This window comes from Delphinapterus leucas, chromosome 1 (genome assembly GCF_059928025.1).
Source record: "Delphinapterus leucas isolate spDelLeu-1000000601 "Yukka" chromosome 1, BTC_Dleu_Yukka2, whole genome shotgun sequence".
NCBI lineage: Eukaryota > Metazoa > Chordata > Mammalia > Artiodactyla > Monodontidae > Delphinapterus > Delphinapterus leucas.
Window position 1 is genome coordinate 178,216,302 of NC_143129.1, and position 24,972 is coordinate 178,241,273.

At 55.7% G+C, this 24,972-nt stretch overlaps 1 protein-coding gene and 1 long non-coding RNA gene across 11 annotated transcripts in view; one reads left to right on the forward strand and one right to left on the reverse strand.

Moving 5' to 3' along the window:
- Positions 1 to 8,116, reverse strand: LOC149750827 (uncharacterized). The gene is made up of 3 exons (XR_016388870.1): positions 7,920 to 8,116; positions 7,491 to 7,609; positions 1 to 6,724 (listed from the first exon to the last, which is right to left on the reverse strand). It is a non-coding gene; the product is annotated as an uncharacterized LOC149750827 (long non-coding RNA).
- The window catches only part of ARHGEF19 (Rho guanine nucleotide exchange factor 19), a 21,942-nt gene continuing 4,411 nt past the window's right edge, over positions 7,442 to 24,972 (forward strand). For 3 of the 10 annotated variants that reach the window (XM_089900480.1, XM_089900488.1, XM_089900484.1), the window contains exons 1-15: positions 12,437 to 14,027; positions 15,086 to 15,529; positions 15,951 to 16,235; positions 16,410 to 16,518; positions 16,595 to 16,671; positions 16,988 to 17,250; positions 18,074 to 18,234; positions 18,339 to 18,491; positions 18,719 to 18,848; positions 18,994 to 19,068; positions 19,243 to 19,332; positions 19,509 to 19,669; positions 21,605 to 21,763; positions 22,082 to 22,161; positions 23,770 to 23,874. In XM_089900480.1, the coding sequence (XP_089756606.1) occupies positions 13,628 to 14,027; positions 15,086 to 15,529; positions 15,951 to 16,235; positions 16,410 to 16,518; positions 16,595 to 16,671; positions 16,988 to 17,250; positions 18,074 to 18,234; positions 18,339 to 18,491; positions 18,719 to 18,848; positions 18,994 to 19,068; positions 19,243 to 19,332; positions 19,509 to 19,669; positions 21,605 to 21,763; positions 22,082 to 22,161; positions 23,770 to 23,874 (2,692 nt within the window). In that variant the 5' untranslated portion in view covers positions 12,437 to 13,627. The other 7 variants (XM_089900504.1, XM_022598429.3, XM_089900522.1 and 4 more) reach the window with 7 other exon arrangements.

The following is a 24,972-nucleotide window of genomic DNA, read 5'->3' on the forward strand; positions in this document are numbered from 1 at the left end:
TGGCAAAAGTACCAGCCCCTGCACCACATACAGGAGGACTTTGGGGACAAGGCAGCTATCTACTTTGCCTGGTTGGTGCATCTGGTGTTGGGGGTGAGGGCTGGGAGATGGGGTTGAGTACAGAGATGGAGGCTCATGAGCATTCCGTCCCCCCACATTCTGTCACCTACACAGCCTGGTTGCTGCTCTTGTGGGTACCCTGGTCTTTACCTCTGGCCTAGTTACCATGGGCACAAATGTACCAGCGTGATGACTGGGAGTGCTGGGGGGATGCGCTGCATGGGCTGGGTCAGCTGGCTGGTTGAGGATAGGCCCTCCCAGGATGGGGTACCCTTTGCTCACAGGGAGGAGATCTGTGTGGGCAGGAGTTCCTTCCTCACGCGCTCACTCTGTGATACTTGTGCCACATGGAATAGTTCTGAGATCTGCCCCGTGGCCAAGGTGAGCCAGGGGAGAGAGCAAGGGAATGGGTAGGTGTTTGGGACCCAGCACCTTGGGCCAGCTGCTGGGAAGGCAGTGTGCCCTCTCTCCCTCCTTTGCAGCTGGGCTATCTCCTTGACCGCCTGGGAACTGTGTTCTTTAGCATCTTCATGTGCTTCTGGGCCACGGCCTTCCTGGAGCACTGGAGTAGCACCTTGGCCCACCACTGGGACTGCAGTGACTTCCAGGAAGAGGAGGTGACGCCCAGCTCAGCCCTCCAGGCCCAGAACTCTGCTTCCTGCGGTTCTCAGAGGCCATAAGGCATGCTGGGAACAGCTTGGACTCTGGAGTCCAGCATCCCAGGATCCAGATCTGACTCTTCCCTACAATTTTCCTGGGTCACTTTCCCACCCTCCCCTGACATCAGGATGATATAAGGTTTGGTGAAGTTAAATACTAGAGGCATTTAGAGGCTCAAAGAGAAACTCTTCCTGAAACAGGGAAGAAGGAGAGAAGCGTTCCACTCACCTACCCATCTAGCCATCCACCTGTCCATCCAAACATCTAATCATTGATCCTGAATCTGTTTGCTTTTCTCCGTCTCCACTGCCACCCTCACTTTCCCCACCTCCTAGCCCCAGTCCAAACCACAATTCTCTCTTACCTGAACCCCTGCAGTAGCCTCCCAATATATCTCTCTGCTCTTATGTTTGCCCCCATTCAATCCATTCCCAGCTGCCAGGGCAATCTTTTTTTTTTTTTTTTTTTTTTCTGTACGCGGGCCTCTCACTATTGTTGCCTCTCCCGTTGCGGAGCACAGGCTCCGGACGCTCAGGCTCAGCGGCCATGGCTCACGGGCCCAGCCGCTCCGCGGCATGTGGGATCTTCCCGGACCGGGGCACGAACCCGTGTCCCCTGCATCGGCAGGCGGACTCTCAACAACTGCACCGCCAGGGAAGCCCCTGGGGCAATCTTTTGAAGATACGTATCACATCCTGAATTATCCTACTCAAAGCGTTCTAGTGGGTTCTCATATGCACTTGGAAAACTATCTAAGCCCCTCACAGCAGCCCACAGCCCTGTGTGATCTGGCTTCTGCCTAGTTCTCCTCCACTGTCTCCACTGGCTCCCTGCTGTTTCTTGAATAGGACAGGGTTATTTCCACCCCAGAGCCTTGGCACTGGCTGCTCTCTGCTAGAATCTTCTTCCAGACTTTATATGGCCTACTTTTTGTCATTCATATCTTGACTTAAATGTCACCCTTTTAAAGAGGACTTTCTTGGGAATTCCCTGATGGCCAGTGGTTAGGACTCTGCACTCTCACTGCCAAGGGCCTGGGTTCAATCCCTGGTCGGGGAACTAAAACCCCACAAGCTGCGAGGGGGTGGCCAAAATAAATAAATAAATAAAAATAAAGAGACCTTCCTTGATCACCCAACCTGAAGAGGCTCCCTATCACTGTTTTAATCTCATCACAGCATTTATCACTACATTTTCTTGTTTATTGTTTTTTGTCTGTCCTCTGCCACTAGAATGTGAGCTCCAGAGACCTTGTGTGTGATGTTGCTGTCTCCCTAGGGCCCAGAACAGTCCCTAGCATATAGAAAGTGCTCATTAAACATTTGATGGGTGAATCTGTGAATCACAAATCTATCTCTCCACCTATCCATCTGTCCAGATATCCATAATGTAATCCATCCAACAGTTAGGGTTGACAAGAAGATAGAAACGAGACTAGTTATTTCAACAGAGAGGATTTAATATAAGGTATTGATTGGTTAAACAGTTCTGGAGGACTGAAAAAGCAGGAAGGAAAAACTGAAGTAACAAAGTCATTGTGAATGGCACCTCTTTTTTTTTTTTTTTTTAAGAAGATGTTGGGGGTAGGAGTTTATTAATTTATTTATTTTTGGCTGTGTTGGGTCTTCGTTTCTGTGTGAGGGCTTTCTCTAGTTGCAGCAAGCGGGGGCCACTCTTCATCACGGTGCGCGGGCCTCTCACTATCGTGGCCTCTCTTGTTGCAGAGCACAGACTCCAGACGCGCAGGCTCAGTAGTTGTGGCTCACGGGCCTAGTTGCTCCGCGACATGTGGGACCCTCCAAGACCAGGGCTCGAACCCGTGTCCCCTGCATTAGCAGGCAGATTCTCAACCACTGCACCACCCGGCACCTCTTAGAGCAGTGAATTATACAACTCATGTGACTCAAAGAGTGGCCCTGCCTCTGCACACAGTCTCCTCCCCAACCCCTGCCGTGCTTCCCCTTCATTTTCCCATTACTTAGCACCTGTTTGTCTTTTAGGTCCTAGCTAAAATGTCATTTCCTCTGAGTGACCATCCCTGAAGACCGTTTTCCTTCATATGAGTTATTCACAAGTACATATTTGTGTTCATTTATCTAATGTCCGTCTCCCCAACTAGACTGTAAACTCTGTTAGGACTTAGATTTTGTCCAGTTTGTTCATCATGTCATATCCAGTATCTACTGCAGAGTGTATGTGGTCGGTTAACAGTTATTGAATAACTAATACATTATCTATTCATCCACACATCCATCCATCTACCCATCCATCCTCATGTCCATCATCCATCCAAACACACCCTCATGTCCTCCTCCACCTAGACATCCATCCAGACATACATCCATCTGCCCATCTACCCACACATTTGTGCATTCACTTATAGAGATTTGCCTGTCTAGTTTGCCCACCCACCTGTCCACCTACTGCCACCCGTCCTTCAGACTATCCAGCCCTCTCCTACATGTGCATCCATTTGTTGTTTACTTCTCTGTCTACTCACCCACCCATCCACCCATCCGTCCATCCATCCATCCATCCACAGGCTCTTAGCCAGGCCTTAGGGAAAAAAGGCCCTGCAGAAACAAAAATGAATCAGACCTCATTCCTGCATTTCCAGAGCTCCCTGTGCAAACAGGAAAAGGCAGGAGGCTTCCCCCACCCCAGGGTCATGACACCCAGACCCTTGGGCCCTGGGATGTACATTTCTGTTGCCCCCTCTGATAGGAGTGCCCACATCCAGAGTTTGCTGCCCTGGCCCCACAGATGGCCCAGAACCCAGTGACAGGCCTGAAGGAGCCCTACTTCCCACCCCACACCCATCTTCCCCGCCTACTTACCAGCTCTGCAGCCATCCTCATCATGGTGAGGGGGCATTGGGCCCTTGCTCTGGAAGGACTGTGCCCTCCAGGATGCGCTGGTGCCCTGGTGGACCTGCCTTCCAGCTCTGACAGCTCTCCCTGCTGGCCCCCAGCTCTGTGTGGTGATGATTTTCCTGGTGTCTGTCATCATTTACTGTGGCATCGTCAGCATTGCAATGTTCCACACGGCCAACTCTGTGCTCATGACCCAAGTGAGTGCCCCTTGGAGCAATGGAGGGTGGGACCACTGTTCCAGACTCTGGGCACAACGGGGGCATCCTCAAGTTCCTTCTGCCTCTCCACGTGGTTGGGCTCAAGGTGATAGCCATCACTCTGCCTCGGCTGGTAATGTTGCCAACATCGGCAGCACTGTGCTCTACCTGGTACTGATCCTCCTCCTGGGCCAGATCTACACCTCACTGGCTGAGCAACTCACCAGGTGGGATGAGTAAGGGCAGGAGATCGCAGGGGTGTCCTGGCATCACTTGGGAACTGTGAGCCCTGAGGCAGGGCTCCCTGCATCTCAGAGCCTGCAGCTCCTACCTTGGTGTCCCCAGCCTGCTCAGCCAACCTCAGATGAAGGTGGCCAGGGGGGCATGGTTGGCCTTAGGGGAAGGTGGATTGGGGACAGAAGCATATGAGCTGACCCAATGGGCTGGGCCTGCCCCCTTACACTCAATAAAACTCTGACCAGCTCTGCCTTTTTCCCAGAGATGCACAGAGCCCAGACCCTCCATGAAGATGCCTTCACTTTTAAAGTCTTCATCTTCCAGTTTGTCAATTTCTACTCCTCTCCTTTCTTTTTTTGTTTTTCTTGGCCACGCCACACAGCATGCTGGATCTTCCCCAACCAGGGATAGAACCCATGTCCTCTGCACTGGGAGTGCAGAGCCTTAACCACTGGACCGCCAGGGGAGTCCATCTACTCCTCTCCCTTCTTTGTGGCATTCTTCAAAGGCAGGTGAGGACTCCCCCACCCACCCCCACCAACGCTGTCGACTCTCAGATGATTTGCCAGCAGAGTGGCAGCATCCTTGAGCCTCTAGATTTGTCTCTACCAAGGTCTTGACCTTGAAGTTGGTCCTTGATTTCCCTGGACTTCAATTTTTAAAAAAAAATATCTATTTATTTATTTATTTTGGTTGTGCTGGGTCTTAGTTGCGGCAGGCAGGCTCCTTAGTTGTGGCTCGCAGGCTCCTTAGTTGTAGCATGCGAACTCTCAGTTGTGGCATGCACGTGGGATCTAGTTCCCTGACCAGGGATCGAACCTGGGCCCTCTGCATTGGGAGCATGGAGTCTGAACCGCTGCCCCAAGGAAATCCCTGGGCTTCAATTTTCTCAACTGTAATATTCCAGTGCATCATTGGGTAAATGTGAAACTCGAACACCTGCATTCATTCATTCACTCAACCTCCCATTGCTGACATTTGGCTTCATCACCATCTTTGTGGTCGCCTTTCCACTGAGCAGTCTGGACTGGATGCTGGGGACACAGAAATGAACCAGAGCTGGGCCTTCCCTCTAGGAGCTTCCAGTTTTTAACAAAGATGGGTCAGGAGTCCTCAAGGGCTAGACTCCCAGGAGGTGGTGGTGTTACTGTGTAACTGCCATTGTCATTTGGCAGGAATGGGAGGGAGAATCACCAAAAGAACCACCCCTCCCCCCACCAGTAGCATGACTCCCTCTTCCTGGCCCAGAAATACCCAATTGACTTCTCATGGGTTGAGCAGTAGATATGGGCCATGGTCCCAACAGGCCTTGGGAACATAGCCTAGTTGGGGGCGGTGGGACAAGGCCTCCCAGCAGCCCGGTCACCAGAGTTATCTCTCAGTGGGTGGGCAGGGAGAGAGGTCAGCCTCAGCATGGAGTTTAGCTGTGGCCTGGCTCCAGAAGGGGTGGGCACATTGCCAACAGATGCGGTGGGTCTACAGGTTTGTGGGATACCCTGGTGAGCATGTCAGGCTGCTTGGCATGTGGAACGAGGACGTGAGTATCCTTAGAGAGCCAGCTCTTGAGGGACGGTGGGGGGCATCACACCCTCAGGTCTGGCAGGGCAGGATCTGCCTCTGGGGCCTCCAAGGAGTAGGGGGCCAGCCCCTAAGCCCTGAGTAAGGTGCTGTGTGTCTGCCAATCACAGCGAGCCTGGAGGCTGACTTCTCGAGCTTGCGCAACAGCTCTTCATCATCACAGTGGGCAAACAGCTGGTCAGCAACGTGCAGGAGTTCGTTGTGCTGTGAGCGCAGGGGATGATCTGGGGGTTGGGCCTAGTCAGGCTGGGGCAGGGGGCCTTTATGAGAGCAAAGCAGAAACCACCCCCCACCATGGGGGTCAGGACCCTGGAACATAAGTCCTAGTTCTGCCTCCTGTAAGCTCTGGCTTTGCTTCTCTCTAAGCCTCACTTTGCTCACTTGTACAATGGGGACAATAATACCTCTCCAAGAGAGTTGAGTGGATTAAATGATATGCTGAACAGGAAAGAGGAGGGCTTTCTGTTAGCATTTTAGATTGGGGAAGGGCTTTCAGAGACCGAGAATGGCCATGTAGGAAGCACAGAGTTTAAGAGCCCTGGACTCTGGAGTCTAACGAACAGGACTTGAGCTCTGGTTGCACCATTTACAACTTGGGGAGCCTTGGGCCAGGTCTCTGAGTCTCCATTTCCTCCTCTGTAAAGCGTAAATAATCATGGTGCCTATCTTTAAGGGAGTGGGAGGATAGAAATGGCATTGTCTTGTCCCAGGAAGCTGAAGACCTGGCAGCAGAAGAGACACCTGGCCGGGCTGCAGGACACCCAGATCAGGCAGGAGCAGTGGCACTGGGAAGAGGACTGTGAGCTCATTGAGTTCAAGGGCCAGTTTGATGAATACCTGGAGATGGGTGAGCAGTGGCCCAGCAGTACCAGGCCCAGCAGGGTTCCTGGGGGCCTGGCCCAGCAGGGGAGGTGACCCCAGGCCTGACACTCCCCAACTCCAGTGCTGCAGTCTAGGTTCATCACCATCTTCGTGGCAGCCTTCCCACCGGCACCCCTATTTGCTCTGCTCAACAACTGGGTGGAGATCCGACCGGACACCCAGAAGTTCTGTGCGAGTACTGGCGGCTGGTGGCTGAGCAGACCCGGCTGCTCCTGCTTGAAGCCATTGCCTACCTTTCTGTCATCGTGAATGTGAGGAGAGGGGGGTAAGGAGGGAAATACAGGGTCAGAGGGGGAAATGAAGATCAGAGACTGGGAGGAGGCTCGGGAATAGGGAAATGGGGGCTGAGGGTGGAAATCAGGGTGAGAGATTGGGAAATAGGGGCAGAAGGCTAGGATCCTCGGGCACAGGCTCCTGCCTGCGGGAGTGGGGCTGGACCTGGGCGGGGATGAGTTAGGAGACTGGGCCCTGAAAGGCGGGACGGCCTTCCTGTGAAGCCCCCTTGCAGGCTTTCCTCATGGCCTTCACCTCGGACTTCCTGCCACGTCTCCTATACCAGTAACACCACAGCCAGCTGTGCGGCTACGTCAACTTCATGCTGGCGCCCGCACCCCCTCCTTACCTTGCCTAGGGCAACCACACGCCCTGCAGGTGGGAGAACCACCGGCCGGGGCTGAACGCGGTGGGGCGGGGCCTGCTTGGGAGGGGCGGGGCCCCGAGTCTGCGGACCCGCTGGGCCTGGCTGGGGGCGGGGTGCTGAATCTGGAGGCGGGGCAGTGAGCTTGTGGGAGGGGTGGGGCGGGGCCTAACTGGGAGGGCAGGAAGCTGAGTCTAGGGGGCGGGCTAGAGGGCAGAGCTGGCTGAGGGTACTGCTAACCTGGCAGGGCCAGGCTCTAGGGTGGGGAGGGGTGGGAGTGCGGTCGCGGAGTCGAGAACCTCGCGGGACCCCGCGCCCTCCTCAACCGAGGTACAAGGGCTTTCGCGACGCTCAGAGGAATCTCACCCTCTTCTACTGGAAGCTGCTGGCTGTGCGTCTGGGCTTCATCATCGCCTTCGAGGTAGGCTCAGCCATCTGTGCGTCGGACAGACCCGGGTCCAAGTTCAGGCTGTGCGGCTGACTGGCTGTAAACGGGGTATATTACAGAATAGGATCTCCTTCATAGGATCTCGCTCTGAAGATTCAGTGGCAAGTACTTGCACAGCACAGTGGGTGCTCAGTGAATTAATGTCACGACTACTACTATTATTGTCTCTTGGCAACAGCCCTGGAGCTCCTTCCAGCTTTGCTCAAGATCCTCTTTCTCTAGCTCTGATTCTAACAGGGTCCCTGGTGTTAAGGGGTTCGAATTATACCTCTGTGTCTTTGGGCAAATGAGGACCTCTTTATGCTTCGGTTTCTTTACAGGTAAAACAGGGGAAGTAATTTACTCACCGCCCAGAGTTGTGAGGATTAACTGAATGAATACCCGGAAACCCTCAGAAGAGTGCCTTGCACTTAGTAAACGCTCGGCAGATTAAGATTGCTAAAGCAGTCCTTCTCTTTGGCCCCTCCTTCTCCCCAGCACGTGGTGTTCTTCCTGGGCCTCATCGCCTGGCTCGTGCCCGACGTGCCAGCCGCCCTGGCTACCAAGATAAAGCGCGAGCGTTACCTGGCCAAGCAGGCGCTGGAGGACGACAGGGAGGCGCTACTTTCGGTTAGCGCCGCCCACGGACCCTGGCCCCACCCTCTGACCACGCCCCTCTGCCTGCCCCCAGGCCTATGCTCTGCTTTCTTGCCCCGTCCTCTTGCTTGGCCTCGCCCGGGGGCAGGATTGGCCGCTTGTCCTCAAATTTTCGCCTGGCCTCCCTCTTCATCCAGCTCCGCGCACGCCACGCCCCTTCTTTTACACTGTTTCCACCACTGTCGCTTCTGCTCTGGAGGGCCCTCCTGCTCAGCCCGACCTAGCCTTGCTTTCCGTCCACTGCAACAAGGGCGCTGTTCCCAGAGCCTAGGACGTAGGGTCGAGTGAGGAGAGACTGCCCTTCCAAGACCCTAGTTCCCCCAGGATCCTCCCTCCTTTGGGGTCCTCTGCTTCCAGCTAGGGGTCTGGGCAGTACCTTGGCCAGCGGCCCCAAGGTCGGCCCTGGAGTTGGGCTGAGAGGGCTGGGGTTCTCTGAAGACCCCTAGTCCTGCATTGCCTCCCTCTTCATGTTTCCAGTGTCCTGCTCTATGTGCAACGCTGACAATAATCCTCTCTGCGCCCCAGCGTGCCACCTCTCCATGGACATCTGGTCCCCAACCGCTCTGTGCAGTGTCTCCTCATTATGTGACTGTGCTCTGGGGGGCGAAGTGGATATGAAGGAGTGAAGGGACCTAACCTCTCTGAACTGAATGGTCAGCAGTTGGTAAGGGAGAGCTCATTAGGGTCTGGGCGTGGACCTGCTGCCCTGTATGCTCATCAAGACCTGTAGTGTGTCAATAGTAATGAAAGTGTCTATAGTTAGGTCAACTGAGACACCTTCCAATGGACTTCCACACACTCTTCACCAGATCCTCCCCAAAGCCTGGTGAGGCAGTACTGGGCAGTAGTTAAGGGCACAGATTGGTGGTGGAGTCACAGACCTGGGTCTGAATATGAATTCTGACTTTTATTTGCTGTGTGACCTTGGGCAAGTTCAATTGCATCATTTGTAAGATAGGGACTTCATAGAACTGATGAGAGGTTTAAATGGGATAATGTACTTAACATGTACAAGTCTCATGTCCTCATCTGGTAAGTAGGAGCAGCAACAGTATCTATCTGGGTTGTGGTGGATATTAAATGATTATTTATGTGAAGTGTTCAGAACAGTGCCCGGCACACAGGGAGTGTACAATAGTTAAGCAACGTGAGTATTAGTATTTGTATACATCTTCATATTAAGTGTCTGGCAATTACCAATTGCTCAAATAAATGGCATGCGAAGGGGATTCCCTGTGGTCCATTAGGACTCTGACGCTTTCACTGCCAGGGCGGGGGGTTCAATTGCTGGTCGGGGAACTAAGATTCCACAAGCCTCACTGCGTGGCCAAAAAAAAAAAAAAAAGAAGGCATGCGAAGATTGCATACCACTGGGCTATTTGAATTTTTTTTTAACATCTTTATTGGAGTATAATTGCATTACAATGGTGTGTTAGTTTCTGCTCTATCACAAAGTGAATCATCTATATGTATACATATATTCCCCTATCCCCTCCCTCTTGCGTCTCCCTCCCACCCTCCCTATCCCACCCCTCTAAGTGGAGACAAAGCACAGAGCTGATCTCCCTGTGCTATGTGGCTGCTTCCCACTAGCAATTTTACATTTGGTAGTGTATATATGTCCATGCCACTCTCACTTCGTCCCAGTTTACCCTTCCCCCTTCCCGTGTCCTCACGTCCATTCTCTACATCTGCGTCTTTATTCCTGACCTGCCCCTAGGTTTTTCAGAACCTCTTTTTTTTTAGATTCCATATATATGTGTTAGCATACGGTATTTATTTTTCTCTTTCTGACTTACTTCACTCTGTATGACAGACTGTAAGTCCATCCACCTCACTACAAATAACTCAATTTCGTTTCTTTTTATGGCTGAGTAATATTCCATTGTATATATGTGCCACATTTTCTTTATCCATTCGGGACATTGAATTGGTTTTTTGAGGGCTCATTCAGTGTGGACTAGAGTCTGGGAAGTCTGGTGGAGGAGGCTGTTGGAGATGGTGAGGGTGGGTCATTACAGGTAGCAGGGGAGGATAGATCATTCATGAGGAGCTGTGATGCTGGGAGGATGGCCAGGATGGTGCCAGGTATGTCACATCACTGTTTTTCACGATTTCCGCCTCCCAACCATAGAGATGAGTGATTCCTTTATAGATGCTGTAGCAGGCTCAGAGAGGATCAACACACTGCAGAGTTCTCAGGATCCCTGAGGAGACCAAGGCTTGGGAGTTTCTCTGCAAAACTCCCAGGATGCTCCCCAGCCCCAAGAAGCCCCCTGAGCACATCTCACATTTGGGAAGCTCCAGAAGAGGGGTGACCTGTCTGTCCCCTGGGAGGAAAAGCAGTGCCTCCCCCATCTTTAGGATGTCGGTCTGGGGTCCTTCAGAGCCTCTCCTGGGCATAGGACTCCCATTGTTCCAGCCCCCCTCTTGTACCTCAGACTGGCCAAACCGGTTCTGGGAAAGGGGGGCGGGGAGCAGGCACGTTGAGACAGCCGCCTGCCCGCCCGCGAGGTTCCCTCCGCCCTTGCCTCCCCTTCTCCCTGCCCCACACAATACCCGGGAGCTTGCATTGCCTGGCTCAGGGGCCATGCTGACATCGACCCCTGAGGACCCGGCTGCATCCCCAGAGCTCCCAGGGTGTCCTGGAGCCCTGGACCGTGCTGGAGGCTGGACGGAGCTCCCTGGATGAGGTAGGGCCCCACCTGGCTGCCAGCAACCCCATCCTCCTCCCGCCAGTCTTCCCAAGTGAGTCCTTTGTGCAGCCTGCCTGGCCTCTGATCCTGGCTCCCACACACTTAAGGCCTCTTGGGGCTCCACAGCCTGCTTGGCCTGGATTCCCTTTCCAGTCATGACCTCCCACTTGGCCTTGCCCCTTAAGGAGAAGAGGGGCCCTGGCAGGGCCCTACTCCTCAGGCAGCAGGGCAGGGGGCACCAGGGAGGGGGAAGGGAAAAGCTGGGCACAGGAGGTCAGAGATGCTTTCTCCGGACCATAGTAGTGTCCAGGGACCTTCCCTGCCAGCCTTACCAAGTGGGCCCATTGTCCATGTGATTAGCAGTGCCCACTGGATGGGACCCTTTCTGGCCCTGCCCATCCTTCTCAGCCTGCAGAGATACTCAAAATGACCAAAGTTTCCTAGATGGGGTGGCTGAGAGGGGCCCTAGGGGCTGCTCTACAGATGGGCACACTCAGGCCCAGGCCCAGGCTATGATTTGCCTAAGGCCAGTGTCAACGCAGGGCCTTGAACGTTGGCAGGGGTTTTCCCCTGTGGGTTCCAGAATGACCCTTGCCTAGTGGGCACTAGAGTATCCTGTGACAATGTCTTGGGCAGGTAATGTCCCTCTGTTACCTGGGGCCAGTCTCTTCCTGAGGTTTTTTTTTTTTTTTTTTTCTTCTAGCAGAGATAAGCTATAAACACTATGAACATAGTTCTGCCCCTCCTTGGTCCCCAGCATTGAGGCTGAGTGGACAACATCCATGGAAGGCCACAGGGCTGGCATCCTGGCTAGATGGGTCATTCTCATTGTCCCTTGGCCTGGACGGAGGTGGAGGCTGACCCACTCCTGACTTCCTCCCTAGGGACCTGCCTCCAGCCTTGTGGCCCCTGAGGAAGCCTTACACGCCCCCTCCATTTACCCAGCCTTCTCCTCTGAGGCTTTAATAGGGGGTGCTCCTTGGAATCCCCTGGTGGTCCAGTGGTTAGGACTCTGCGCTTCCACGGCAGGGGGCACAGGTTCGATCCCTGGTCGGGGAACTAAGATCTCGCATGCCGTGTGGCATGGCCAAAAAAAGAAATTTTTTTAAAAATTGGGGGTGCGGGCTTCCCTGGTGGCGCAGTGGTTGAGAGTCTGCCTGCCGATGCGGGGGACACAGGTTCATGCCCTGGTCCGAGAAGATCCCACATGCCGCGAAGCGGCTGGGCCCGTGAGCCATGGCCGCTGAGCCTGCGCGTCCGGAGCCGGTGCTCCGCAACGGGAGAGGCCACAACAGTGAGAGGCCCGCGTACCGAAAAAAAAAAAAAATTGGGGGTGCTCCTGCCCCAAGGGTTCCATGTTTTGCTCATTTATCCCTGCAACTGACAAGGGCAGGGGGTTCCTCCCTGCCCTGTAGGGGCTTCCAGAACCCAAGTGGAGAGAATCACCCAGAATACAAGGGAGCAGAGTGTGTATTCTTGCACATGTGTACCCACAGAAGCAAGTGGGACTTCTGTGTTAAGGACTTCTGATTCCAGCAGAGAAAGAGACCTGTCTGGTGGGCAGTGGTCCCCTGTGTCTCCTGCCACACGCTCCTACAAAATAGGGTGTGTCTCACCCTCACTGCCTCAGTTTCCCTAATTCTGTGATGGCTGAAGCCATCCGACTAGAGAAAGACTAATAACACTCAGAAGAATGACTACCAACTGCAAAGCTCCCACTATGTGATAGGTGCTTCATATGCATTATTCTTTTTTTTTTTTTTTTTTTTTTGCTGCGCCGTGAGGCATGCAGGATCTTAGTTCCCCGACCAGGGATTGAACCTGTGCCCCCCTGCATTGGGAGCGAGGAGTCTTAACCATTGGACTGCCAGGGAAGTCCCCCTGCATTATTCTTTTTTTTTTTTTTTTTTTGCGGTACGCGGGCCTCTCACTGTTGTGGCCTCTCCCGTTGCGGAGCACAGGCTCCGGACGCGCAGGCTCAGCGGCCATGGCTCACGGGCCCAGCCGCTCCACGGCATGTGGGATCTTCCCGGACCGGGGCACAAACCCGTGTCGCCTGCATCGGCAGGCAGACTCTCAACCACTGCGCCACCAGGGAAGCGCCGCCTGCATTATTCTTAATTCTCCTATTAGCGTTTTGAAGCATGACTGTCCCATTTACCAGATAAGAAGAGACTTGCTCCCTGTGGGGAGGGTCTGGAGGAGTAACTGTCCCTCAGGAGCAGCCACCCTACCTGTACTCCAGGCAGGGGATGAGAAAGCAGGGGGAAGCAGGTTGAGGGACTGCAGAGAGTGGGACCCAGGCACAGATCCAGCTGTCCTCCACTGGGTCCTCCCCTCTTTCCCTCTCTCCCAGGGTCACTGACACTGTCACTGTTTCTCTCATGCCGAGGCTTTCTCCCTATCTCTGTGGACCTGGGTCCTTGGGTATTTCAGCCAGAACAGTTCACTCTCACTTCCTCCAGGATGCCTTCCTGGAATGCCCGGGTTGAGCGGAGCCCAGCACCCTAATCTGACGGTTCCTCTGGGTTGGCTCTTGCCAACCTGGATTGTAACTGTTTTCATTTCTGGCTTCCCCACGAGACTGGCAATCCTGCGGGAAATGAAACATTTGCCCATGTGTCTCCCCGAGTTTTTCCGGGCTTCACATCTGTCTCTGAATATCTGGTCTGTCTGAAATTTTCAGTGTCTCTGTCTCTGTGTCTCCATCTCTGGGTCCCTGAATGTCTCAGCGTCTGTGGTTTTCTGGTTTTGAGTGCTTTGGGGTCTTGGTTTCTGGGTTGCTGTCTAAAGGGTCTCAGTTTTCCAGGTCTCAGTCCCTCGGTCTCTCAGTCTCTGTCTCCTGGGTCTCCTGGCCCTGCGAGGCTGGGCACTGCCCCTTTGGCCTGAAGGGGCCTCTGGGGGGTCCTCGCTGCCCAGCCTGCCCACAGCGAGGCCAGGCTAGGGTAGGCCCCCGCCCAGCCCGCTGCCTGTTCCCTCCCTCCCTACCCGCTTGCCTTACCACAGGGTTTGATGAATCAAACTCTTTGTCTGGGTGGGATCTCCCCCAGCCAGCTGGGCAGAGAGAGGGCTTCCCCTGCCGGAGCAGCCGAGCGACATCAGCAGTGGGCCTTGGCTGGAGAGGTGAGGGGCTGCAGGAGGGCAGCCAGCAAAGGGCCACGGGGCAAGGGCTGGGGGGCTCAGACCCCTTGATCAGTAGACCTGTCCTGAGGCTCCGGCAGCCTCCCTCGGGATGACGTCCTGCCCAGAGAGGACCCATTCAGCCTGGCCCGATCCTGGGGCGGGGAGCTGGGGTAGGGAAGAACCCCTCCCTCACCCCAAGCTGAGGGGCTGGGGCACTTCCCTGCCCGTCTCTTGGGAGGGCCCAGTCTGATCTGCGTGGTGGCCCGCCTGCCAGTGTGTGACCCTCCCAGCCAGCTTGGCATGGGTGTGGGCACCACTCAGTGCTAAAGGCTACAACTCTGGGCGCGGGAGGGGAGGTTGGGTAACACCAAAGCAAGGATTTCTGGGCCTGTGTGTTTGTATCTGCATCATGGTGTGTGAGCGTGAATGGAACAGGAGTGTGAGAAAACTTGAGTGGATATGGAAATATCTGATGGGTCATCATGTGTTTGTGAAAGTCTGAGTGAATATATGTACTTGTATAAAAAAGTGTGTGTGAATGTGTGAGCCTGCGAATTAGAAATGTCTGAGTATATCTGTGAAAGTATGTATGTCAATGTGTATACTTGGAAGAAAATGTGTGTGGATGTGCATGGAACAGACATGGGTTTGTGTGACAATGTGTGTGTCTGTATGTCTGATTGCATGTCAGTGAGAGTTAGGAAATGTGCAAGGTGCTTAAAAGCACAGACTCAGAAGCTAGACTGCCTGGGTTTGAATCCTGGCTCCATTATTTGCCAAATAACAACTTCTGTGCCTCACTTCCGTCACCTATAAAAAGGGGCTAATAATAGTATCAACTCGGGGTTGTTGTGAGGATTAAATGAAATAAGATGTGTAAAGTACTTGGCCTGTCATTCAGTAAGTGCCAAGTAAGCATTAGCTATTACTATATAATAAGGTGTGTGTGTGCTTGTACAGATGTGTGTACACAAGGCTTTGTCCAGGTCTCCAGGACATGGTGCTTACTGGCCAGCCCTGCTGTCCTGTGTCTCGCTCTGATGCCTTCTCCCCTGCAGGCCCAGGTGGGTGGCAGAGCAAAGGAGGAATGGACTGTGGGCCACCTCCCGCCCTCCAGTCCCATCTGGCTGGGCCACCTGGCACTGCCCACCGCCCAGTAGCTGTGTGCCAGCAGGAGAGTCTGTCCTTTGCGGAGTTGCCCACCCTGCAGCCCCCGAGCCCTGTGTGTCTGGATCTCTTCCCCGTCGCTCCAGAGGAGCTGCAGGCACCTGGCAGCCGCTGGTCTCTGGGGACCCCTGCTCCTCTCCAAGGGCTGCTATGGCCACCATCCCCAGGAGGCCCAGACACCGAGATCTCTACCGGTGGGGGAATGCGGCCCAGCAGGGCTGGCAGCTGGCCACACTGTCCTAGTGCCCAGTCCCCAGCTCTCGAGGGACCCTGGAGTTCCCAGCACCTACAGCCACAGCGCCGGGCCAGCCACGGCTCGGAGAAGAAGTCAGCCTGTGAGTCACTCAGGGTGGGGGGGTGGTGGCCTGGTGGGGAGGACGGGGAAGAGGTTGGGTGGCTCCTTTAGGACCCGTAAGCCCCCAAATTCCCCAAATAGGTGGGACAAGTGATAGATTTTAGTGATAAGGGAACTGGGGCTCAGGGGAGGCAAATGACTTGTCTGAGGTTACACAGTGAGTGGCTGGCCTGGCCTCCCTGGTCCTTTGCCCACCCGTTGCCGACTGCAGTCAGGCACTTTGCTTCCTCTCTGCCCCTCTTGTTGATCCCATTACTCTGGGGAAAGTACCCGGCAAAAACATTGGCCTTTCTCATAGGCACATCCCCCTGATGCTCAGGGCCACAGAGCGGCGGCAGGGAGGAGAGGAGAGACCCCAGTGGATGCCAGTCTATTCTCTCTCACCCCACCTCCCCCTGCAGGGCGCAAGATGCGGGTGTACCAGCAAGAAGAGGCCCTTGGCAGCCCTGAGGCCCATGCTGTCTTCCTAGAGCCAAGCCAGGCGACAGAACAGGCCCTGAGCACAGCAGAGCCTAGGCCGCTGGAGCTGCCTGGGCCCACCCGAGTGGGCCTCGAGGGGCCTGAGCGGAGGCGCTTCTCAGCCTCTGAGCTGATGACCCGGTTGCACTCTTCCCTGCGCCTGGGACGGAATTCGGCAGCCAGGGCACTGACCCCAGGGTCAGGCCCTGGAGCTGCTGCCCGGGAAGGTACAGCCTCCTCCCCTGGGCCCTAAGAACAGCCCAAGAGCCAGACGCGGGGTGGGGCACAGCTCACGCTCACTGGATACCTGAGACTGGGGCCTGGTCAACTGGAGTGTGGTGGTGCCCCGGTGCCCAGCGCCACTCTTGGGGCCACCCTCCCTCAGCTCTTGCCCCCTCCAGGGAAAGCGTCTGGAAGAGAGTCGCGCAGTGTAGAGATGCGGGTGGACGCTATGGCGATGCCGGCTCTTGTTGACCTGAGCGGGGGCTACGGCAGCTGGCCCGAGCCCAGGTACCACCTCCCACTGCGGCCTTGGGTCCGAGGCGGGGTAACAGGTGAAGAAGGGCCCTGACACTCCCTTTCTTAGGCTAGATGCGCAGGAAGAGCCGGCTCCGGGTTCCAGAAGCGCCAGCGAGCGGCGCCAGTCACGGTTCCTCCTTAACTGTACGTGGGAGGGGGTCACCGAGGAAGGGTCTGGGGGCTTTGGTGTACTGGGAAACGGGTTTGGAGAGTTGAGAGGTAGGGCTCTTGTGAGAGGGAGAGAATTGAACTCTCAGTATCCAGCACAGGGGCTAGCACGCAATTGGTGCTCAAGTAGTGTTCGTGGAATGAGTGAGTGAATTAATGAATTCACTGAGTCCCGCGATCCGAACCATCGGAAAGGCTGGTTAAGCGAGGCGGGCCCTCGGGGGAGCCTGGGAAGAGCCGGGCAGGGCTGGCGGGCGCCCCACGGCCCTCCCCCGCCCCTCTCCCCGCCCAGCGGTCCTCTACCAGGAATATAGCGACGTGGCCAGCGCCCGCGAACTGCGGCGGCAGCAGCGCGAGGAGGAGGGTCCGGGGGACGAGGCCGAGGGCGCGGAGGAGGGGCCCGGGCCGCCGCGCGCCAACCTCTCCCCGAGCAGCTCCTTCCGGGCGCAGCGCTCGGCGCGAGGCTCCACCTTCTCGCTGTGGCAAGACATCCCCGACGTGCGCGGCAGCGGCGTCCTGGCTACGCTGAGCCTGCGCGACTGTAAACTGCAGGAGGTGGGCGCCGGGACCCGGCGGGCGGGGCCGGCGGGACTGCCAGCCGTGGGAGGCGGTCCTGGGGCCCAAAGAGGCCGGGGCAACATAAGGGGCGGGGTCAGGAGTAGGTGGTCCGCGGACTCTGCGGCGACGCGGGCCGCAGGGGTACCCGGCCAGCGGGACTACAAACTGCAGTAGGTGGGCATGGGATCCAGCGGGGAAAGAGGGGCCACAAAAGAGGGGCTGTCAATGGGGAAGATGGGTCTAGAACACGACAAGGTGAGGCTGGATGCAAGCGAGGACGCAGGAGCCCTGGAGTCAAAGGCGAGTGGGGAAGCTCGATGGAGGGGCCGTGTCAACGGGGCAAGGCCTAGGATAGGGCAGGGCCAGAGGAAGGGCGGAATCTGGCTGGGCCTTATGACAGAGAACACTGAAAGCGGGGACTGGGAGGGGGGAGCCATGCAGAGCGCAAAATGCAAGGTGCGCGCAGGACCTAGCGAGAAGAAGAGCAGGGGCGGGGTCGGTGGGAGGGCGGGGCTCATGGGAGGGCGCACCAGGGAGGGGCAGGGCCATCAGAAGACTAGGGCCCGGCTGGATGGGCGGAGCTAGGGGCGCAAACCAGGGCTGCAGTAGGGTTTGGACAATCGCAAGAAGCAGGAGGCGTGTCTCCGAACCCCATCTGGCGCCAGATCCTGGGTGAGGCTAGAGAAGGGGAGGCGACACGGGAGTGCAGCTACGTCTAAGGAGGTGGTGTCCAGGGCTTGGGGTGTGCGTGGTGGGCGAAGCGGTCGCATTCAGCGTGGGCTGGTTCCGCCTTTTCAATCCTGCGTCCGCCCTCACTCAGGCCAAATTTGAGCTGATTACGTCCGAGGCCTCATACATCCACAGCCTGTCGGTGGCCGTGGGCCACTTCTTAGGCTCGGCCGAGCTGAGTGAGTGTCTGGGGGTGCAGGACAAGCAGTGGCTGTTCTCCAAACTGCCCGAGGTCAAGAGCACCAGCGAGAGGTGAGGGAGTGGTCTGGCCTTGCCGGGAGTCAGGGACCGAGCCTGGGCTCCCATATCTGGGGTCTCATCCTGGTGCTGGCCCTGACCCCTCTCTGACCTTTCAGGTTCCTACAGGACCTGGAGCAGCGGTTGGAGGCCGATGTCCTGCGCTTCAGCGTGTGCGATATTGTGTTGCACCACTGTCCGGCCTTCCGCCGCGTCTACCTGCCCTATGTCACCAACCAGGCCTATCAGGAGCGCACCTACCAGCGGCTGCTGTAGGGCTGGGGGCTCTGAAAGGGGAGGTGGGGGAGGATAGGGGAGTCTCAGGCAGCAGTAGGCGCAGAGGACTGGGTGAGGAAGGGTGACCTGGGAGGGGAGGGGTACCTGAGAAGGGCTCTCTCCTGAGAACGCACCTCAAGGACAAATGGGGTGGCTGGAGTCGTGGATCCAGGAGTTCAGGGTCACCTGTGATCGCAGACCCTCCCCTCTCCCCATTTTCCAGCCTGGAGAACCCCAAGTTCCCCAGCATCCTGGCTCGCCTGGAGGAGTCTCCCGTGTGCCAGCGTCTGCCCCTCACGTCCTTCCTCATCCTGCCGTTTCAAAGGATCACCCGCCTCAAGATGCTGGTGGAGGTACCTAGAGGGTACCAGGCTGTGGGGAGGGCTGGGTGGGGGAGATGCTGCTGTGCCCTCCGCAGCCCCTTCCGGGCACCCACAGCTGGGCAGGGTCACTGGGAGAGGTCACAGCCTGCCTCACTGTGCTGACCCCGCCCTCCAGAACATCCTGAAACGGACAGCACAGGGTTCAGAAGACGAAGACATGGCCACCAAGGCCTTCAATGCACTCAAGGAGGTGAGCTCGGCAGGGCGGGGGATGTCTGGCTTCCAAGGGCCTCCCCGGAATCCCTGTGTGCCTCTAAAGGAGCCCCAGCCTTCAGAGTCTCTGGTCCCCAGGTGGGAGCCTGAGGCTGGGCTCTGGGAGCCGGGGTAGGGGGCGCTGCAGGTGACCCACCTCTGGTCTCCCCAGCTGGTGCAAGAGTGCAATGCCAGTGTGCAGTCCATGAAGAGGACGGAGGAGCTCATCCACCTGAGCAAGAAGATCCACTTTGAGGGCAAGGTGCGTGACCTCAGCCGATAGGATGGGGCACGCGAAGGGGCAGCCCTGTCTCCTCCTTCCCTGGGGGCTGCAAGCCAGTTCATCACTGTCCAGCCCTCCCATCCCCTGCCCTGTGCTCTCTGCCCCGCTGCCCCCGGCCTGACCTGGGCTCCCGCTTGCCTCCTCTATCCTTCCAGATCTTCCCGCTGATCTCGCAGGCCCGCTGGCTGGTTCGGCACGGGGAGCTGGTGGAGCTGGCCCCGCTGCCCGCAGCACCCCCTGCCAAGCTGAAGCTATCCAGCAAGGCGGTCTACCTGCACCTCTTCAACGACTGCCTGCTGCTCTCCCGGAGGAAGGAGTGAGTCGGGGCGGGGGTGGGTGTAGATGAGCGTGGAGCTCTCTTCTTCCCCGCCAATGGGCTCACAATCAGTCCATCTGACGGGCTGTGCTCCCAGGGCTCCCTGAGCCTTGGAGGTTCCCCTAGGAAAGGCAGAGCTAGGGCAAGTCCATCTTCTGGACCTGAGAATCAAGGGCTGAACTGTGTGCCAAGAACTTTGAAGCTGCTCTGAGCTTAAGCTAATTGGAGCAGAGATTAAAAGCACAACCCTAGAGTCCCAGTCTCCCCTGAGTCATAATGATAATAATCAACATTTACTGAGTGTGTATTCTGTTCCAGGCATGCTATGTGGATTGTTCCCTTTAATCCTCTAGTCATCTTCCTGAGAAGTAGTCTCCCTTGTTTTTCTCAAGATCATGGAGCTAGTAAGTGCAGGAGCCAGGAGGAGGCCAGGTCTGTCTGATGCCAGATCGCAGGCTCTTAACTATTGTACTATCCTGTCTTCCATATGTAAAATAGAAGGGAGATTCAATGTGATAATATGTGAAGAGTTTAGCAGAGTGCCTGGTACATAATGAACATTCACTCAGTGTTAGCCTTGATTATTATAAGTTTGGGATGAGGGAGAGACTTCTGGAATGAAGTAAGCCTTAAGGCTGGATGGGACATCTTATGCCATGAAAAGGATGGACATCCTATGCCGTGAAAAGAGTTCATTGCTGATTTACTCATTCATTCAATGAAGCATCACTGAATCCCTATTCTATACTGGGCCCTCCAAAGTGTGTAGGAGCTCTCAGACCAGTGAAAATACATCCTGATAACCACCTGTTCAGGGTTTTGATGGAAGGGGGTAGTATACTGTAGTATCCCCTGGTGTGGGGTGAGAATCAGTAAAGTTTCACAGAGGAAGGAACATCTGAGTTGGGTTTTGAAGGATAAGTAGGAGTTTTTCAGGTAGAGGAATTTGGGGGGATATAGCCAAGTCACAGAAGGGTACAAGAGCAGAGTATGTTTGGGAGACGATGAAGCCTAGTATGGCTGGATTTATAGAGGGGAAGGGCAGGAGAAGGAAGTTGGGATGTTGAAAGTCATGGCAGGGAGGCTAGATTTTCTGAAGGCAGTAGGGAACATGGGGAGTTAAGCAGAGGCGTGATATTTACTCCTGGCCAATTTGGAGAATGGGCTGGAAGGGCAGAGAGCAGAAGCTCTTGTAACTGCCCAAATCAGAGTAGATGCTCCAGAAGTGGTAATGGGCTTGGGGATAACTGGATTCTGGGGACAATAAGGAGATGGACAGATAGGACACAGCTACTGGTTGGGTGTCAGGGGAGAGGGAGGAAAGAGGTGAGAATGAGGACTGAGTCTCCTTTTGGGCAACTTGGTGGCGTCTTTCACTGGAATGGGGAACAGTGAAGGGACCTGGTTTGGGGTAGGAGATACTGGTTTTGTTTAGATGGGTTGAGATGAAGGAATTTATGGAACATCCTTGACCCACCCACCCACGCATCCTTCCCACAAGGGTTTATCAGACCCAAACAGTGGGCCTGGCAGTGTTGGGCGCTGGGATACAGCGGCAAACGAGACAAAGTTCAGCTTCTCTACCAGTTACAGAGTCAGACACGAAACAGTCCATAGATCTCATCATGGGAGCTGCCCAGTTGGTTCTTTGGAGCAGAGCCTCCAGGAAGAGGTTCAGAGAGAAGTGGAAAGTGTGCCTGGGGGCCAGGGACTGGCCTCCATCACCTTCCACCTCTGTCAGTGAGCCAGCACGAATGGAGCCCCCGTTCCTTTTAGGGACTTTGCTGGCTGCCAGGGAAGCGGTGCCCTGTGCAGCCAAGTTTCTTTGAGGAGGGTCCTAGAGGGACAGGTGACCCCTTCTCCTCTCTTGCAATCAGAACTCACCTTGTCCTGAGGGTGGGGGCCAGGCTGACCTCGCCTCCTCTGGTCCTGCAGGCTGGGGAAATTCGCCGTCTTTGTACACGCCAGGATGGCTGAGCTGCAGGTGAAGGACCTGAGCCTGAAGCTCCAGGGCATCCCTGGCCATGTGTTCCTCCTTCAACTCCTCCATGGGCAGCACACGAAGCACCAGTTCCTGCTGAGGGCCCGGACAGAGTGAGTGGGCTTGGGTGTGGGGAGAGGACCCCCCGGCAGGCACAAGGCCTTTATCTCTGGCTTCAGGATGGTGGCATAAGGCTGGACATGGGCAGAGCTGGCATCCAGGGTGTCCTGCACCTGTTCTGTTCTTATGCTCAGAGCTGGGTGGGCATCGGCTTGGGAACAGGGCCGTGGGTGGGCCCTGGGGTAGAGAAGACCTGATTCTGGGTCCCAGGTCTGGACATCGTACCCAGTTCTCCCACCTCCGGCTTCACCACCCTGGCCCTGGGAGACTGCACTTTGCATATTGTGACAACTCAACCCCCCTTTCCCTAGAAGCGAGAAGCAGCGATGGATCTCAGCCATGTGCCCCTCTACCCCCCAGGAGGACAGGGAGGTCATCAGCGAGGGGGAAGGTAACAGCCTGCCCCCTACCCCCACTGGAGCCACATTCCCTGGGCTGGGTACCTCATTGCTCTCCCCTTTCCTCCAGCCCCGGGTGTCCTGTTGCCAGCGGGGCTAGTGTGAAGAGAGATCAACTGGCCTGGGGCAGGCAGGGGCAGCTCTGTGAAAGCTTGAAGGATGGGTAGGCTTGACATAGGACAGACCAACCTCCACGTGCACAGGTAGCACCCTGGAGATGACATAGCCTTTTACATCCTCCCATTTCGTCCCCATTTTACAAGTTAGAAAACAGATTCAGAAAGGTAAAGTGACTTGTCCAAGTTCAGCTAGTAAGTGGCAGAGCTGGGACTGGAACCCAGGTCTGTCTCTAGCGTTGCATCAGTTGCAAAGAGGACGGAAACCAGAGTGGCTGGGGCATGGGGGTGGGGGTGGTAGGATGAGGGATCTGCTCCGTTGAGCCAGAGGCTTCTCTGGGTATGAAATGAGGCTGGTAAGCTAGGGTGCAGCCCAATCAGAGAGCATCTTGGTGTAGTGGGTACCAGGTAGCTTTGGAAGGTTTCTGAGAGAGGATGTTAAGGCTAAGCTAATGAAGGGGAAGGTAGGGAACTCCTTTCCACCCAGTACCTTCCATGTGCCAGGGTGCTAGGGGCTTTGTATATGCCTTTATTTTATTTAATCCTCATGATGATCCTATTAGTCATTAGTCAAAAATCCTATTCATTTTTCCTATCTGATAAAACTGAGGCCCAGGAATGTTAGGTAACCTGCAAGGTCATACAGCCAATAAGCTGGTCTGGCCCCAAGGCCTGTGGTTTTCCCGATACTCCCAGCCCACCTAGTGTGGTAGAAGCGGCTGAGGGCCTGGACTGGAGCTGATTCTCTGACTTGAGCTAGAGGTCCTGTTTGGGTTGGAGGGTAAACTTCCCACTCCAAAGAGGTGGTCAGGGAAGGCCCCTGAAGGATGGGGAGGGGCAGCCATGAAAAGATCTGGGGAAAATCATTCCTGGAAGACGGAACAGCCAGTGCAAAGGCCCTGAAGGAGGAGGGAGCCTAGAGTGTTTGAGGAACAGCAGGGTGACAAGTGTGGCTGAGCTTCATGAGTGAAGAGAGAGGGGAAGATGAGGGAGATGAGGAGGTTAACAAGGGGGGCCACACCAGACTGTGTAGGGCTTTGTAGGCTGTGGGGAGGACTTTGGATTTTATTCTAAGAGGAGCGGGAAGCCCTGGAGGATTATAAATGGGGGAGTGATGTGGCTTGAATCTCAGCTGAGAAGGAGGGACTGGAGGGAACACCAGAGTAGCATGAGGGGACATACAAAGGGACCATTACTGTTTTGTGGGGGCTTTCTGGGGGCAGTTAGACCAGGAAGTCAGGAACAAAGTATTGAATTGAGCTGGGAAGATGAGAGCCCAGGCACAGAAGCAGTATCGAAGCTGGGAGAGACTGGATTCACCTAGAACTTGTGTTTAGGGTCAGAGAAAAGAGTGGCCAGGGTGGACAGAGGAAAAGCAGCAGTAGAGACTACCCTCCCAGCCCTTATTTGCTCCTGCGGCCTCTCCCTGCCTCCCCCTGCCCCATCCTACCCTGGGGACTCCCTCACTCTTCCTTGGGCTCTCAGACCACCCCCAGGTTCAGTGTGTCAGGACATACAAGGCACTGCAGCCAGACGAGCTGACCTTGGAGAAGACTGACATCCTGGCAGTGAGGACCCGGACCAGTGATGGTGAGAGGGGCCTCCTGGGAAGGCCGCCCTGATGGGGCTTCGGTGGGCAGGAAGTAGCTAGGTAGCTAAGACTGCACAGGAAAAAGGTTATGCAAGTGTTGATCAACCACAGCATTCAAGAATCAAGTTAAAAAATATAAATAAATAAAATAAATTAAAAAAAAAAGAATCAAGTTAGACAAGAGGAGGAACTTCCTGCTTTCAAAGATTAGGATTGAGAGTAACTGATGAGGGAGAGTGGGAAGTCCCTTCTCAGAGGATGTCAGGAAAAACAGGTCAGAAGCTCATCTACAAGTCTGCTAGAGGCATGCTCCTTCCTGGATCTGGGGGATGCTGAGATGATGTCACCTCGGCCCCAGGGCTGCAGCTGAGGCTTGTATCAGGGCCTAGGTGTTTCCTCACAGACCTAGCCCAGGTGTTCCTTTGATGCCACTGATGCAACTTCTGGCCTATGTGCCCTTAGGCTGGCTGGAGGGGGTCCGCCTGGCAGATGGCGAGAAAGGGTGGGTGCCCCAGGCCTACGTGGAAGAGATCAGCAGCCTCAGTGCCCGCCTCCGAAACCTCCGGGAAAATAAGCGGATCACAAGTGCCACCAGCAAACTGGGGGAGCCCCCCGTGTGATGGGCAGCCATGGCCTGGGACACCTGCTCCACGCCCGGCTCCTGGACAGGTCTGGAGGGGGCCTGCAGTGTCTCCATGCCCCAAGATGCTGGCACTGGGACTTCTGTCCCGAGACCTGGCGTTGAGAGTACAGGCTGGACACAGGAGGGGCTCTCCCCTGTCATACTACTCAGTGTCCACAATTCAGGGACGAGGGTAGTTTCTTCCTCTGGCTTGGGGGCCACAACTTGTGACCTCTGATATCTGGCAAGGGCTGGGGCCCTCTCCCTTTCCTGCCCTCGACACTGCCTGACTCTTGGTCCCTCTGGCAGGGACCTGGCTGGCAATGGCTCTGGTGCTGCTGGGTGCTGGGACCTGTACATGTATATATATCTGGAGTCTTCTGGCCTGAGCCTGTGTGGGCCCTGGTTGCTGTGACCTGTCTGTAAATAAAGTCCCATAATGCCTTTGCTTGGAGTCTGTGAGCCTTTTGGTGCT